The 18282-nt window shown below is 35.9% G+C and overlaps 2 protein-coding genes across 7 annotated transcripts; one reads left to right on the top strand and one right to left on the bottom strand.

The window, feature by feature from the left end:
• The first annotated feature begins 125 nt into the window (after nt 1-125).
• Nucleotides 126-15048, top strand: Snap25 (Synaptosomal-associated protein 25kDa). 6 transcript variants are annotated; one of them, XR_010549651.1, is made up of 8 exons: nt 126-280; nt 1826-1934; nt 1998-2039; nt 3923-3971; nt 7150-7267; nt 7325-7592; nt 11821-11950; nt 12517-15048. XR_010549651.1 is itself a non-coding variant. In XM_065310544.1 (7 exons), the coding sequence occupies exons 2-7, from the start codon at nt 1833-1835 to the stop codon at nt 12580-12582; spliced, it is 645 nt and encodes a 214-aa protein (XP_065166616.1). In that variant the 5' UTR covers nt 126-280; nt 1826-1832; the 3' UTR covers nt 12583-15048. The 6 variants fall into 6 exon arrangements, 5 of the variants coding, with proteins under 5 accessions (XP_065166616.1, XP_065166617.1, XP_065166620.1 ...); XM_065310544.1 differs by lacking the exons at nt 3923-3971; nt 11821-11950 and adding an exon at nt 5929-5977; XM_065310545.1 differs by lacking the exons at nt 3923-3971; nt 11821-11950 and adding an exon at nt 5311-5359.
• LOC135797936 (adenylate kinase 7-like) lies at nt 14997-18208 on the bottom strand. The gene is made up of 10 exons (XM_065310537.1): nt 18050-18208; nt 17709-17991; nt 17417-17655; nt 17195-17361; nt 16977-17142; nt 16642-16920; nt 16295-16579; nt 16066-16239; nt 15486-15770; nt 14997-15426 (listed from the first exon to the last, which is right to left on the bottom strand). The coding sequence occupies exons 1-10, from the start codon at nt 18206-18208 to the stop codon at nt 15067-15069; spliced, it is 2397 nt and encodes a 798-aa protein (XP_065166609.1). The 3' UTR covers nt 14997-15066.
• Between the last annotated feature and the right edge of the window lie 74 nt (nt 18209-18282).

Below are 18282 nucleotides of genomic sequence, written 5' to 3'. Positions count from 1 at the left end.
GGTATCCCCGCGGCTTCCTTCCTTAAAATCATTCCCAGTGAAATTCACTTGATTCGCTGATATCGCCCCGCAAAAAATAAAAAAATCGCTCTCCCTACCCGGCGCTGGCGCTCCGCGCAAGCGCACGTATTTGTATAGATCGAGCTCGCACGCAGCGCGAAACCACACAGTGCGACTCAGTTTTCGTGCCGTTGTGAGTGAAACGTAGCGGCGCTGTTCCAGCGAAACGTGTGCGGTGTCATCGCCCAGACTTTCGTCGACCGACAAAACAAAACCCACCGTAAGTATGAACACAATCAGTTAATCAGTAGCACTTGAAATACGCGAGTTATTATACTATAATCGAGCAAATCGGTGAGTCGACTGGCATCGAAGAGGCCCGGCCCAAAAAGCCACTGACGTTTCTAGTGTCATAGGACATAAACTTCTAGGTTCAGCTGTAAATGCTGCTGAATTCATCGGAACGAGCAGCAGCACCTTATTATAAATGTGTCGTGATCTCATGCGTATCATCAGCGATGATTTGAGACAGCTGACACGCTGGTTTTGTGCGGTACAAGTGTTGTGTAGTCATTGGGTTTTCAGCCGACGGGTTGCGCCTGCACCGCCCGCATACGGCGGCGACCGTTTGCAGCGGCGGCGGCAGGCTTACATATTGATTTTCTTCACTCGGGGGTTGTCCAACGCACACATACTTGGCGGGGGTGCTGCGCGATTACTCCTCGCACCTTGAAACATGTTCGTGTTGGTCGGGCGCCATCAGCTTTGGTACCCCGGTTTGTTTCCTTATTTCTGCGAGGGCGGAAAACAGAAAAACAATTTCAAATTAAACAACAAGTGTGTTTCAACTCTGACATTTTATTATAGGCTAAAGTTTATTTTTTAATCTGATAAAGTGTGTAAAACATCTATAAAATGTTAAGGAAAAATGCATTATCATTTTGTACTTTTCCCTATTTTTTCATTTCAATCATCTTCAGTCTGTCTTTCCTTCCGCGGGAACTGAGAACGGAAATAACTAACAATATCTCCTCCCTAGTACCGTCGACAGCTTCCTGTTTGCGTTGCCTTGGTCACTATTCAAGTGCATTGCAGTACATGCTTTGACAATTATCGCCCCTGCTGATAATTGTGTACTGCTGTTAATGTCCTAATGTTTGAGCGCCACACCGTCACCGTGTGTGGTTGGTGATGCGTCACATTCGGTACCAGTTCACTTGCCCACTTACTGCATGATACGCAAATAAATATATTCATTATGTTCGTAATTGCGACAAACGCGACATAAACAAGTTGGCGGTGTGTTCATGTGCGCTTTTCATTTACAATTAGATCATGACCTATGATAAAATTGTGATCGTTATTCACTCATTGTGTGCTTAAATTTAAATTAATGGGCCTAGTTTGTAAAACATTCTGTTAGCAAAACTATTTTCTTTTATGAAATCCTCTTCAATGTTCATGACAGAAAATGACTTTTTTTTCATCCCTGGAATCTAGGACGTTTTTTACATCATTCCTTTTAGATTTATCAACTCTAGTCTGTCCTTGGTCTTCTTTCTTTTATTCATAGTTTTTCACACGGAAGGCAAGTGTTTTAGGAGTGTTTTCCGCTGAAATAAAACATGTTAATGGCTGTGTTACCGCACGCCATGTATTTTAATGTTTACCGGCATTAGGCTTGGCGATTATACCGAAATTGGCGTGGTTCTTCCCTTGGGAGACAGATTAAACATGCTAATGCCTTCCCTACAGGGTGTACCTCAAAAAATAATTACTTGCACAAATATTTATGCTGTATTAACGATGTTTTATTTATTTTCAGTAAAAAAATGCCTGCCCCAGTTGAACCTGAAGCCGGCGGCCCGGAAAATGGCCAACCGAGGTCCGAGCTTCAGGAGTTGCAATTCCGTGCTGGTCAAGTCACAGATGAGGTAACTACACTGGCAAACTTTGGACTATTTTTATTCAATATGTAATTTTGTTTCATTTTCCAGTCGCTCGATAGTACAAGACGGATGCTGGCGCTCTGCGAGGAGGTAAATATAACCATTTCATACTAATCCGCAAAATCGCATTTACCAAGCATTGAAATATAAATTAACTTCTCTCATCTCTTCGAATGATGATTGTTGATATATTCCGTCAATGTGCAAATCTTCTCAAAACTAAGCGCCACGCATCCTTCGGCCCGGCTTCTCGCCGACCCGCCCGACTGTCTCAGACTCTGCTCTCTATTATATTCCACCGGAACACAATGTGGTGTCTCACACAATCGATGTGATTCTCTCCTATAACATTCACTCGTCTCTCACCTGAACTTGTACGACTCGATGTCACTTTTTCACATGCGACTTTCGATCACTCTCGGTGCTTTCGAAGTGTTGTCAATGAGCATTAAATCAAATCAATTTAAAAAAAGCGGTTGATTTAATAACCTAACTGTTGATATATTGATGTCTTTCTTGGGTGTGTGTCTGTCCTGTCTGTTGGTGTTTTTTCGTTTTTATGCCCAACGTTATGATTTTGCTTTTTGGGGAGTACTCATTTAAGTGGGGCGCACTTTTGTAAAATGGGGGCCATTCGTTTTTTTTTTTTTTGAGATTTTTGCCATTTTTGTTTGAGTTTTATGATTTGTTCCTCAATGACAACTGAGAAGGAACATGGGGACTTTAGGTGGATGTGTCTTAAATATCTGTGCTGCATGTTGTTGTACTTCTGTCTGTCTTAACATATTCTTAACTTTTATGTATGAATAAGTTTATTATACAGGGTTGGCGCATTGCTTAAATTTCTATTGCTCTGTGTAATAATCTTATTCATCACCTTGTTTTCGAAAAATGAAAAAAAGTCAAATAAATCGGAGCAGGCCTACCGCTCAGCCGGTTTGTTTTCAATACTTGTCAAAATTAGCGCATTGCTCGCACACGTGTGTCTAAAGAATGTTTCTGGACGCCCGGAAAAGTCTCGAAGGGAAGGAAGGGCTGCTTGTGTGTTGTGGCGGGGGTAGTCCTGCCGAAGTGGCTGCCAGAGTGTGCTGTGTTCCATGTACAGCTGCATTCCACACACATACTCGCAGACCAGACACAACCACCCCACAGCCATGACATTCTCTCTCTCAAAACCAGTGTTTTTCGTTTGCGTTTATTATTTATTCACCACCGTGGCGCGCGTCCCTGCGAAATCATCCAATCTGTGTCTCTCCCCACACACGTCGTTAACTTTGTTCGTGTAAACAACTTTTTGTTTCATTACACCCCTTTGTCCCTTTTGGTTGGATTTAATTTGCACGCGACGTGCGTTGTTTTACTTTTATTTTTGGGTTTTTGGTTTCTTTTACAACATCAGTTTTTTTCTTGATTCTATATCTCTTCTCATCTTGATCTGATACTTCTCTCGGCTTTTGTTTTGATTTCACTTGATTGATTTATTTTTGTGTGTTTGGTGTATTTGTGGATGTCTGTTAAATACTCGTACAACGAAAAACTGTAAGATATCTAACTGATACCATCAAAATTAATGACTATAAGACTCGACAGCACTAACAACCATTAAACTACCGTTAAGTTTGCGATTTTTTCAAACTTCTGTGACAACTCTCTCTAAAAAAAACGAATGATAAACTAAACTTAAGCCCTAAAATTACTTATATATTCACTAATTAAAGCAGGCTTAGTCTTCTGTAATTGGAAAACTTTTGTGGGACTTTTGTGGGAAATACTGAGCCTCTTTTAATTACAACCACTAGTAATAACTACTAAATGCTTTGATGAACTCTAAATAACATCGGAAATAAATGCAACTCCCCCGAAACCCTTTGAACCCGTCTTCTTTCTCTCTCTCTACCGACCAAAATCGAACATGATAATTAACATGTATATTGACTAACATACAAATGTAACACTGTTTTGTGCTGCTCTAGAGCAAGGAGGCCGGAATCCGAACCTTGGTCGCTCTAGATGACCAAGGAGGTGAGTCCTCACTCAGATCTCTTCAATTCTTCAACTCTTCAGTGCTCTCTTTCACCAATTCCCAGCCTGCACCCAACAAAACCTGTCTCTCTACATCTTCGCCCACTTGATCACAGTCATCAATAAAAGTCACGAATCATTACGAATCAATCACATCTGGATATAGCAAGGATGTAAATTTACATTTATTGAATTGTGGGATGTATGCGGGAATTGAAGGGTCGCGTTTGGACATTTGAATCACAATGGCACCACGTTTATTAGAGCTGAATGGGAGATGTGCGTGAGAAATTAATTATAGACGTGAATCGAGGGCAAAACGCGAAGGAGACGAATGAACATTAATCATCGACGGTTGAGCTTCACACGCCACGTGGTACACACCGCGAAGGCTTTGTTTGCGAGAACGCGGTACTAATGGATTCATCACTTTCATTCCCCTTCTCCCGCCTGTTCTCAACAAACCACTTTGCAACCATAACCAGATTTTTCCACCACCAGGAAACCTCCAGAAACATCACCATCACTCATTACATCTCATCACTCATGAGATCACTCCAAATCTTGATCACTTATATCACTTGCCATCACTGAATATCACTTGATTTCACCTAATATCACATGACGTAAATGTTTGAGTCATTATGCTTTTTATACAATAAAATAAATTAATTACTACTTTTGATGATTAATATTAAATTTGAATGTTTGTTGTAATAAAAAGCATAAACCAACTTAATATTAACTGATTATTGATTTATTTTTACTTTTCTGATACTTTTATTACTATTACTACAAGCGTCGTTGTTTGTGAGCTTTTGATCTCGTTTCCGGGTTGGGAAGCTCACGAATGATTGATGGCAATATGAAAAATTAATGGAATATACTAACAGTCTGCAACACTCATGTCACACTTATGCATGCCGCTTGATAGCTTGAGTCTGCGCAGCCACCCCCTTTGTTTGAACTGGCCGAAAAGTTCAGTGAAATGTGCGTGAACATTTGTATCTGTAATGTGTTTTTTCTCTACTCTCTTTTCTAGCTTTTATATCACTATCGTAATAATCGATGTTTCGCTATCTAATGTGTTTCTAATTTCACGTTTTAAGTTTTGTTCACTCTTCGATGGGTTTTAAATGAGTTTTTATGCGTATTATTTTATAATTTACGTTCACATTTGTTGTCATCACCCATGATTGTTGTATGTTCACATGTATTTTACAACACGTGTATAATTTATTTCTTTTCTATTGATTTAAATGAATTTTGTTGATGTGTTATTATTAATGTTTCCGTTTTTGTCGATTCTATTGATTTAAGTTAGTTGAGTGTTTTGTAGAGCACAGATGCCGGTGCAAAGACGTTGGAAATGTTGTCACACCAAGGCGGTAAGCAAATAATTGTAAACGAACCTCACCAAATAATATATAATATAATTAATCAACCAGCCCGACTGACGAAAATGTGCTCAAAGTTTTCTCTAATCTTACTACAAACTGTTTTTCTCTCTGACTGTGTTTACTGGTTTGGTTTTGTAATCGTTTTTTTGGTTTTGGTTTAACAGCAATGCGATTCCCGTTTTAAAAACAAATGGTTTTGGGTTTTATTTTCATCACCAAACTAATAATTTATAAAACTAAACGAGGAAAGAAAAATTGGTGCTCATAAATAGGAAAATTCGACGATACAGAGACGAACACTGAACCAAAAGACATATTGACAAAAGTACACGTCACGCTATACATGATTTCTTCAATCTCTTCGTCCCCGATATGCAGTTTAGCTCCCATTTAGGTGTTAGCTTTAACGAAAAATGGTTCAAACTCGGATGTGTTTTTCCTTTTTGGGGGGACGTTTAGTGATGCGATGACGAGCCGGAGATACTGAACACAAGCCGTGTGCGCCCTGCATTAATCCGAAGGACTAACATGCACTTCTTGTTGATGTCTGTTTGTAGAGCCACGAGGTCGGGATGAAAACCCTGGTCATGCTGGATGAACAGGGGGGTAAGCATTATTAACTCATCCACTAAGACTATATAAGCAAGCCTTGCGCATCTCGACTGTACAGAAATTCTAACAATGAGCAACAAAACAGATCTAGCTACAGAAATTAATTTTTAACACCCGAAAGAAATGCTTACTTTTCGAAAACTCTCAACTTTCAATCGAATTCCAACCAACAAGTAACAAAAAACAATGAAAACCATCAAAGTCTCCATTGAACGGTTTCGACTTTACCTACGTACCATTTTTGACATTCTATATTCTTGTTATTTTTGATTTTCAACCAAGTAAAGTAAAGTACAATGAAAACTATTATTATCTTTTCGTATCTCTCTCCACATGGGGTAAGTTTTGAAAAATTCCCTCAAGTTATTGAATCACATCTGGTACTGGTGACTATTCAATAATTTGACTGTTTGTAATTTGCGTCACAGCTAATTAACAAGAATGACTATTATCTTATTTACAACATGCACACAACAAGACGCTAACAACAACGAAACAATGCAACAATGATACAACAATCAACCGGACTTGACACTAGTAAGTTGTCGCAACTCTGCCATAAACTACTAAAATCTCGAGGGACAACTTACTTTATCACCTGAGGAAAAAAATTTGCTTACTCAGAACGGTCATCAACTTCAAACATTGATTATTTTGTTTTGGCCACATTTGCATTTGGAGAATTTCTCGGAGTTTTTTGATTTTGATTACCTATATATGTCACTATTATCACTCTCAACTGGCGACTCTACTGGGATACTTATTTAAATTATTGCATGCTTCCAACATGTACTTACTACTGAAAGTATTAATGCGCATTTAAAAGTTGTGTCTTAGTTGTATATCTCCTTGGTTGGTTTCGTTAGTTTTTAACATACATTTAGCAACACCTTTGTACCAATTAATCGCACGTTGTCGCATGCCGTTTACATCTTGATTCCCACTTCACTCAATACTCTAGCTTGTGAATATATATAATTGAATATATTTCAACCTTAATTCACTAATTATACCCCACATATTAATCTCTGATATGATGTGTGTGAAATACAAGTGTTAGCAGACTGACTTCTAGTATAGTTTTAATTATATTTTGAGAAAGTTTTGCTTTTGATTGACACGGCGTGGGTGAGAAGAGAATGCTTGACTTTGCTGTTTCTGTCTAGAACAACTCGATCGTATTGAGGATGGCATGGACCAGATCAACGCCGACATGAAGGAGGCTGAAAAGAATCTGACTGGCATGGAGAAGTGTTGTGGGATTTGTGTCCTGCCCTGTAACAAGTAAGTGAATGCAACGAAACTTATAAAAATATGATTACTCATGATTGTGCTTCGTAGGAGTTCATCGTTTAAGGAAGATGAAAGCACGTGGAAGGGCAACGACGATGGAAAGGTCGTCAATAATCAGCCGCAGCGTGTGATGATGGACAACGGATGTGTGGCGGGTGGTTACATTGGGCGCATCACGAACGACGATCGCGAGGTGGAGATGGAGGATAATATGGGCCAGGTGAACACGATGATTGGTAATCTGCGCAACATGGCGATTGATATGGGCTCCGAGCTGGAGAACCAGAACCGGCAGGTCGATCGCATCAACCTCAAGGTACTGTGTGGAAGTGTGCACTGTTTTCTCACCCGTACAACCCAACATTTCACCTACCCGCGTCACAAACTTCAATTTTCACCACCCCATTCACCAAACATTGACAAACAGAGAATCAACAGCTGTAGTTGTAAACTTGTTGGTCTCTTCTACTTCTTATGAATATTGTTTGACGACAAATCAATATTAATCCACTAAAAACAGAACAGAAAACAAACCAATAATGATCACGATCGCTTTCGTTATTCTTCTATTTCAATGACGATTCTTTTCTGTTTGCTATGCAAAGCATTGTATTGTGTTGCGTATAGCCATCCATACGATATTTGTGCCACATACGTAGACCTATATAGACTGATGTTTATGAAAAGGTCCTTTGTTAGAGTCGCGCTCAGCGAAAAAATGAATAATCAATGTCAAGGTTATTAAAGTTTCATTATGCCGTTATGCTGTTCTTGTGCTCGCGTATATTGTGGATCGTTCAACGGCACCTGCACGAGAATAGAAGAAAAAAAAGGAATCGCGGAACAAAAATGAAAACCGTATGAAAATGCATACTATATATAGGTGGATGGTAATACGCAATGCGTGTTTTCAGTATGTAGAATGTTAACGAGCTTAAATATTAATAACTTTATGGTTTTTCACGTTTATTTTTTAAATTAAACAACATAAAGTTTAATATCAAATATTACATTATATTAATATTAGTTTTTGGTGAAAACATTCTGCATACTTTAAAAATAATAATTTTTCCCAGTTTTCGGTAAGATATGTGACAATGTGACGCTTTCGTGGCTTAAAACGCGCTTATTTCTCTACAGCTACAAAATTTTAATCAATTTATTGGTTAGCGATGTTGTGCTAGATAAGCTTTCGATATTGATTTCTCTCAAATAATATTGCGCTCTACAGTGAAGTAAATAATATTGCATCGTTGCATGTTTAATATGTAATTTATTAACATTCCATGTGTGTGTCGCAGCGGCGTAAACCTTAACGTTATTTTATTGTTACTCGGCGTTTTAAAAAGCGTGCTGTGATATTAATATTTACTCGTAACTGAATTATTGATGCGAATAAATAACGTGTTACTCACGTTGAGAGCTGACATGTGATGTGTTAGTGGACAATGAGCATGAACGACATGTGCGATATGAAAAGTGTGCGAATGGTTTATGTAGTGCATAAATGCGTTAAAAGTTTACAATAGATCATATATCTTTATGTTCTCGTGTCTGAGAATAAACAGGGATTGATTGGTAAATGCAGTGGGATAAGAAATAGTATTTCAGTGAAATATAACAAAGTTTTTAATAAATTAATTCTTCAAGATAGGTTTATTAGTCTTTAAATTGCTCGAGTCTAATGAAATTCGTGTCGGAATGGAAACTTGTTTCAATTTGCTGTAACAGTTTGCTGTTTCTTTTTATCTATATATACTGCGATTCCTGCAGACTTGGCTTGTGATTCGCTCGATGATGCTGACTCCCCAGAGTTTACACCCCCACCTCCTTTTCGTCCTGCACGACTTTCCTACTCGATGTTCTTTTACTTTGTTTCTAGTTTATCTTTCACGCCCGGTTAATTTCAACTACAGCCTCTCTCCGATGTTTCTAAAATCAATATTATAAAATTAATTTAATATTGAAAGTTAGTATTTATTTATTAATTTATTAAAACTTTTCACTTAATAATTCTACTAGGATTTTATCCATCCAAAGGATGTGTTTATAAATTTATGAGTTGCTTTTCTTGTTTTTTGATATAAATTGTGTACAATCAGTATTTCCTTGTGTTGGGTTTGCAACCTTTAATATCCTTGAAATAGGGTATTGTCTCTGGTGTGTTTGCGACGTGCTTTTTCATGGAGACGTGCTTTTCTATCGCGGTGAATCGCATCGAAATATACTCGACGCTGAGTTATTTGCTCTCGCTCTGTGTGTTATACCTACTTTTCGTTTTTGTTCTTGTTTACTTTCCACTTTTTCCATTCAATACAGTGGTCGCGCTGCCACTGTAGTGTGGCGTTGCGTCACAGTTCAAACATTCATGCACTTTTATATTGAAATATTCATCCATACAACCCTTTGCTCGGTGGATAGTGGCTGTGTAAGTGCCTAGTGATACGACCAAGCCTGCGACACTTACACACCTTGGTAAACTTTAGCCTGGTTTGGGTGGGGAAAATGTTAGCGAGAATGTTTGGCGTCGTCGACTCCCCGAGCATTTGATCGATATATGGTAATGAGCTATTTATAGCAAAATAGCGGGTGTAGTGCACTTTTTCTGAAGGTTCATATTATAGCTTACATAATACCATATCGCATTCCGGTTTACTAGTATGTGTGCATAGAGTGTAAGTGCCAATGGATAAATATGAATGACTGATGTGTGACTGGCATGATTGTAACTTGTAAAGTTAAATGAAAATGGATAACTGGAAAATACAGGGCATGCTAGTTGGTAAACTAAATCGTTTTGTGGTTAAACCAATCGATTATTAATATCAACATAGGCATAGAAAACGTAAATCGCATCAATAATTTAGTGTCGCACGAGTACAATATGAAAATATTTATATTTTGCCATCCAAGTTGTTGAAATTGATTTAATTCTATAGAATTATTCAATTTACATATTAATGACTTGAATTAAGTCGAAGAAAACGAGTAACATTGAAAATATTGTCTTTCTTCATGATTGAGTTGCGTTCCCTTTCATTTCCTCATTCATTTTCATTACTTCGTCACTTCCGGCATTTATTATTTCTTCTGTTCTTTAATTTGCATTTGTTGGTGATTTCTATGTGAACGTTTCAATCAAGACAATTTAATCAATTTAGGAATTTCTTGTATAAGTTGGCATAAAATGCATTTTTCAAAGGATTGCCATCCTAAATATTTGCATGAACATAAAAAGGGATAATAACTGGGAAGTCGCTTTACCTTTTAAGGTTGGCGCACTCTCAGAGGAGGTTTTATAACTCTCTGAAAATCTGGAACGCTTTAACTTTCAAGATATTTCGCTGTGCATTTATAAAAAAAGTAAAAAGGGTTCCCAAAGTACTTTGGAAGCTTAACTTCTATAGAAAAGATTTGTCCTGAAATCGGATTTTCACTTAATATAAAAAGTGTTTGACTGCTTTGATTTTTCCGTTTGCATATGTCAGATAATCTACAAAACTTTTATTTACCAACTTTCAATATAAGAATTTTATTTTTATGCAAATTTTAAATTGATTGGAACGTTTGCGTAATTATTTCAATAATTGCGAATTTACTTTTCATTTCTAATCTTCCGCATGCGGATCAGCCATTGAAATTAAAATTAAATGTTTCATCTTGATTTTAAATTTCCTTCATCTCCGAACACGAATAGAGTTGTTTTGAAGCACTTGAAACTTGAACTCAGCGGTAAAAAGCATAAAACGATTCATTAAATGTCGGAAAAGCGTCTGGTCGCTCTGATGGAAAACTCGCGCCGCAACATTTCAACTTGACGTCGCACTTGACGGAAATTAACACGCTGCAGGCACGAAGCAGATTTGAGTAGATATTCATTTCGTTTCTAATTTATGAGAAATAATTCATGGTTTGAAATGAACAAAGGACATACTAAAATGAAGAAACGCAAGAAACTTACTTGCTTTTGTGGTAATGTATAGAATTGGACTGATTTTTTGATACAAAAGAAGTTCATTAGGACTCGGTTCTATTGTTGAATTATATTGTCATAGATTGGACCATTTTAAACGTCCAAGAAAGCTTTTTCGACATTATTCGCGATATTAATAAGTAAGTGGTGCTTCAAAGCAATGATGTGTGACCTGTCAACTGTTTTTATTCTACTTTATCCTTGCTGTACGATTTTATGAAAAAAGTTTCTTTATTTCACTGTTATTTATGTGAAATTTATGAAACGACGCAAAAAATATGTGCAAATGTGTTTTTTAAAATAATCTTGATGTGCTCTCTGTTCTTTTTTACATTGCCCACGATTCTCTACTCAACTCATCCGTACCACAACAATTCTACTAATACTTCAACAACTATATTAAAATAAACAACAAACCGACTCACCTACAAAACCAACGCCGCTACAATTACTCGCCTATATACTACTAATTCAATCCGACAATGATGAACTAAAATGCTACAAATAATCATTAAACTCTTCTGTCATCGATGGCGATGGCTGCGATTGTTGGTTCAATGTCGGAAAACAGGGCGAATCCAACGCCACGCGGATACAAATGGCCAACGAGCGCGCCCACGACCTACTCAAGTAGACAGTACCTAACAGTGACAGTAACACGATTCGAATGTTTTACATGTGTTTACAATGGACATGGAGATGTACTATTATTATTATTATTATTACAATTACAATTGGGGTGCGTTCGATCACGTCGAGATCCGATAATTTATCATACATCAAACGTTTAAATGTATAGTTGTTACAGTTTACAATAATGAATGTTTCGGTCGACTATGCTTTGGTGGAATTTTCTTTACGTGTGTAATGTTTATAACAATTTCGACGTGGTGGAACGCTCCTGTGAACATACCCCTCTTAACAAGTTGACAAATTAACAAAAAAAATGCGAAAGTCTAGATTTTTTAGGAGGCATGCACAAAAACCAAATTTAACATCACTGAACTTATCTAAACTTTTCTGAAATTATTAGCTAATCTAATCTGTATTAATTGATTAACTTTTAATAGTTGAGTTTTGAACGTTTTGTACAGTCGTACAACTAACATACATCAACGCGCATATGTTGTGCGTGCAATTATTATATCTAAACAATTAATACTAACGTTAATATAAAACATACTGCAAATTTGTTACGATGTGAAAGTCTGTAATAAGAAGACGAAGAGCGGAACAGGTGTGTCATTGTGTAATTTGCTTCTGCTAGGGCGAGAGCAACGAAACGCGCATCGCGGTCGCAAATCAACGGGCCAACAAGCTACTCAAGTCCTAAACCGGGAACGAAGTCGCCTTTTATATACACTTCTATCTCTACCTTCTTCACTATAACTTATAACTTGTAACTTTGATTATAGTTTACATAGTTTAACAAACAAGCAAAACATGCATTCGAAGAACAGCTAAATATAGAGAAAATTGTAAAATGTAGCATAAAATGTAACAAAAGTTTACCAAATCAATTCAATTAAATGAAACAATTACTTTACAGTTGCAATTATTACAAGTACGATGATAATATTCTTAAACTAACTGTAAACCAGGACCGTACACGCAGGAAAATAAAGATGTAAAATGTAAAAAGTATGCATAATACACGATTGTAATTATGAACATGGAATGTTACGAATTCGATTCTCAATGTTGCTTAGAATTTCACTTAGTACTTATATAGACGTTATTCAGTCAAATGTAACATCTATACGTTGTATCACCAAATGGATAAACTATTCGTACGATATGCCTATATCTATGATCTATGTATCTGCGTATAATATTTGAAGAAATTATTGTCGTTCACACCAATACAAAACACGATGAGCAGAGACCGAAATTGTCTTATAAAAGAAGAACAAACAAATGTTTAAACCTACCAGCTCTACAACTAGTTACTATATAATGCAACAACGAAAAACTTCGCTAATCAATAGTTTTAGTTTAATTTATTTGCACTTTTAATGAATATAAAGAAGAATATTAAGTGGACGGTATGTACTTACGAGTGAGATTTTTTATATTGCTTAGTTAGTAATCAATTGATTATATTATAACACAATACTGATATGTAATTGAAAGGAACAAGTAATTTTTACATGAAGTGGAACATAGGCAAATGCGTGTAGAGTTGGTAGGGTAATACTAAACACGTTGAAATATACTAATTGAAACTAATAACTGTTTGTTATATTTGTTGAATTTGAAATTTGATGATGGTTAATGATTGTACGCGCAGGAATGTGTTACGAACGCTGAGATTACTTGAGATTGCTTGAAACTAAACAAAATAAAACTTTACTGTAAGGTAAATACGACGCACACCAATAAAAAAACATTGTAACGCGAGCGACATTTTGCACGTTACATGTGAAATCCTTTCTAGACGTGCGGGATGTCATTCGTGTTGGATTTATTTTTATGTTTGACACACATGAACGCGAAGAAAACACGAAAGACAAGCGAAAGCAAACTAGTACATATAATGTGTTATCGAATAACTTCTTCAACTTCAAAACTTGTATCATACTGTCTTGTAATCTAATGTTTGGTTAATTTTAAGATTTAATTTAAACCAAAACTTTCAATCCCAATCTTAATGTTTAAATGATGCTAAGATTTGTACGTGTAAATAGACGCAAAAAGGACATTTGTCGAAATGTGGAAAACAAGTCAAAAGTCACACACACTCTTCACGATTTACACTAAACGCTATTCCTAAACAATATCTATGTCCATCTTGAATTATGGTTAATCCTTGATATTATTCACATTGCGACGTGATAACAGTTACACGCGGTCACTTGTTACGGCGAATTGTTGTCAAATATTTGGGTGCGTTAGCCTGCGACGTGTTTTCAATGAGTTTTAAGTTAAAAAGAGTCAAATGAAAACGATGAATCTTCCATTTGTGACGTTTTTATTGTGGACGTGTTTTGAATCCTACCGTTTTATTATTAGTAAATGCGTTAGAAATGGACAAGATGATGAAACAAAGTGATACAATTATACACGATTATTATGTAACTAACAAATGATTAAAAACAAAAAATGCATCAAACAGTACTAACTAACAAACACATATACATGATGAAACTATTCGAAACTATATAAAACAAGAAACCAAAAAGCTAATAGCCGGCTGTATTAAGTAGTTATTTATGTACTGTACGAAAAACTCGATACGATAACGGCGATGCGACATTAAATAACTGAACGTGTTAGAAATGTAAACCTAAATAACACACAACTGAGTCACGAATACCCGAAGCGTTTTTCGTTTGTCCTGTCGCAAGAATATTTCACGGTAATTGTAATGTCGTTGATAGAGAATATTGGTAGCAATTAAATGCGATCGTCGATGGCGATCCGTTCACACACTCATATCAATCTGCAACACTTGCAATAATAGATTTTGCGCGGCGGGACGAATGAGAAATTTGATTATTAACACGATAATTAACATGCGACTTGCGAAATTCAAGCTGAGGTCGATGAGTCTACAAAGAAAGTGATTTTTGGCGTATTAGTACATAAAACGTCGAGTTTTAGTCCTAAAATTTTTGCTTATTATTATATATATGAAATATATATAAAGAAGAAGGGATACATGATGAAATAATATGTAAACATAGTTTACTACAAACAAAAATGTATTATCATTAATTATTAAATACTATTATATTACAACTATGGTGATGATTATAATTAGTATAGTTTATTAAAAAGAATAAAATATTAAACATCATTGTTATGATTTTATGAATTAATTTTCGTCAAAGTCGTCTTCCACTGTTTTCATGCTTGCTTTTTGTACTAACATATTTTTAGCTTCATTCTGAATTAGTTTGCCACGTCGTGTAAATGTTGGGTCAAACATTTTTCCTTCTGGATTGAATTTGAACAAATACTCAGCAAGATAATCAATGGGATCGTCTGGCTTAATCTTGGCAATTTCAAGCAATCCATGTGTCAACGTTGGAAAAACATGCATCATTAGGTAATGCCGTAGTGGTTCACATTGTGCTTGTAATAAACTTTCTTCTTCTTTTTGTAGTTCGTCGAGAATGCGAATGCGTTCTTCCATCTTTTCTTGGTATTGCTCCAATGCTTGGCATTCCAGTATCTGAATATATTTATGATTAGTTCAGAGTTTAATGGTAGTTAAATTATTTTTTGTCTTACTTTTCTATCAATAGCTTTTTGTTCTTCTTTTAATTCATCTGCTTGCTGTTGACATCTAAGAACTTCTTCCTGTTCTTCTGGACTGGTTTCAAAACCGATTGGCAGACCTAGGGCATCGTGAACTTTCTCGTATAATGCTTTCATATCGCCCACGTTCATGATGCTGACGATTATGGGATGAATCTCGTGCCCGTCGAAGAAATTAAGTAGGGAATTTTCTTCGGTGTTATTGTCTCGGAAGAATTGAAGCCGTTTCATCATATTTTCTTCTTCAAATTCTTTTCCCTAAACGAGTTAATATGGATTTACATATTTAGGGATTGTAATGTATGTTATAGGACATATTCTCTGTGTCTGTAATTTTATCAGAGAAGATGAAGAAGGCTTTTCCAAGTATAAATTATATGTTCACTTAGAATGTTGGCACTCGGTGCCATGTGACCTCAAACTTATATCACAAACTACTTATTATTTATATGTTCACTTACAATTTTCTCAATTGGTAAATTATCACTGTGTGAAACTGGGACAAATCGCTAATTTACTATATCTGGAAATGCAATAATATTGATTTTAGTACCTGCTCCGGATAGTTCATCATTACTTGAATTAAATATTCATTGTCAGCTTCTAAGGAGATTACAAATTGTGGCGCAATGCTAGGCCCAGTAATCATATCGTAGTCTTCTTCTTCACCCTCACCCTCACCACCATCATGGTGAGCGTTTAGTTCCGGACCAAATAATGCCACACACTAGCAATAGCATAGCTATTAATACATTGTAAAAACAAGCGGAATTTGAATTTACTTGCGACATAGTTTTGGGATATGCATCTAAAACATATCCTTGATTTTGACAAATATTACTCGCCAGAAACTGTCTCATCAACTGAATTACGAATTCATCAGGCAAAACATTGTCATTATGCTCTAAAGTGGTCTCCAATGTGGCTAGTTTCTCTTGAAGATCATCTAAATTAACTACAGGTTCATATTCTTCATCTTCTTCTTCACCTACATATTCTTCTCGTTCGCTGGCTACATTATCTGATTTCATTTTACGAGCTTGTAATTCCGCATCAATTTGATGACGCTGTCACAAATGCTTGTTGAAAATAAGTCTTTATAGTTTAAATGGGATAAAAATGTACTAACCCAATTCTCTCGAGTTTCTTCAATCATAGTCTTTACGTTGATATAATGCACACCATAATACTCCGTTAGATGGGTAGACAAATGTGTTCTACCACTGGCAACTGGACCATGTACCAAAACCTTCATCGGGATCAGATTCCTTGCATCACGGAACTCCATCACAATCTTTTTCATATTTTGCACCATATTAAGATCACTCCTATATTCCAATTCTAATGTATCCAGAATATAAGCCGGTTCCATTTTTAAGTTAATGGTAAAAATATCATACAATTTTTGCTAAAATATAAATCATATTGCAACTTGCTAAATATGCATACAAATTTAATTCATACAGTGATTGAGTTATGGAGAAATGCATCTTCTTTAACGATTTCCTTGACACCTTTTCCCATAGCAGCTGCTAAAGCCCGCATTATTTTACCAAGTCGACATGGAACCTGCTCCACAACAAGAATGTATTGTTTCTTTGGTTTCAACTCCAAAATAGCATGAATCACTCTAAACATTGTTAATTAAAATATAAATAGTTTATAACTTTTTATCTTTCTACTTAGCAACATCCTGAATGTGAATCAAGGGAATATAGTTATTGCCAGGTAGTACGATGGGTAAGTCTTGGTTTTCCCAAGCCATTCTAAAAAACGGATTAAGATTATCTTCCTCAAATCCGTATGGTATTCCACAACAGACAACGTAGGTTTTTAAATTGTCTTTGTACTAAAATGTTATTTTATGTAAATTTATTTGTGTTATATTATTAATTTAATATTACTTTTCGTCCTTTTAAAACAACTTCTCGCTCACAAGCAATTTGCTCTTGATAATTGGTACTTGCTTTTCTCTTTTTATAATCAGCTTCAGTAAATGGTATCTCCGGATCATCTTGATCAATTGGTTTAGTTTTACTCCATGATAAAACACTGGATATTAATATGAATACGTATACACGATCGTATCTTTGATAGGTTTTTGGACCGATACTTTTTATTGATTCGATTTCATCGATTATCACTGAAATATTTTAATTAATTAAATGTACTATATATAGATTAAATAATTATTACACTTTAGTGTATTTAATGCTTTCGGTATCTCTCCCATGTCATTACTGATATCGAAAATGACAGCTCCGGAAGTAAGAATATGTTTTTCCAGAAGTTTTTGATCAGCTTCACTTACAGTGTAAGCAATGTCTTCAGTAATCGTTCCAAAGCGAAATTTTACTGTACCAATACATTCGTACTTCTCAACTACAGGGAGAACACCAGATATTTCATTGGGATCATCACCTTCTCCTTCGACTTCATAACCATGTTTCAGAGCTCCTACTTCTTGCTCAACCAAAAACTATGAAAAAGAGTTGTTACTAGTATTTAGAATACTTCATTCTAAATTATGTGTTTACTTCGGCGATATGTCTTGCATTGTATTGATCGACATGATTTAGAAAAATCCTGTTGTCTGACACAGGAATATCTATTTCATCTGCTTTTGCATCGAGTATTGCTGGAGGAGAACTTATACGAAATTCAGGCTGTTGATCAGGTTGGGTAACCTCACTCATTTTTATCAAGAACTTATTTATTGTATTATTACATGACAGTCTGAATTAAAACAATTATGATATGAACTCGTAAC

Source organism: Atheta coriaria, unplaced genomic scaffold (assembly GCF_025399875.1).
Source record: "Atheta coriaria isolate IRGN ID8LTWV9N9 unplaced genomic scaffold, Caltech_Dcor_3.1 hic_scaffold_9_pilon, whole genome shotgun sequence".
In the NCBI taxonomy this organism is placed as follows: Eukaryota; Metazoa; Arthropoda; class Insecta; order Coleoptera; family Staphylinidae; genus Dalotia; species Dalotia coriaria.
This window is presented reverse-complemented; position numbering and strand designations above follow the sequence as displayed.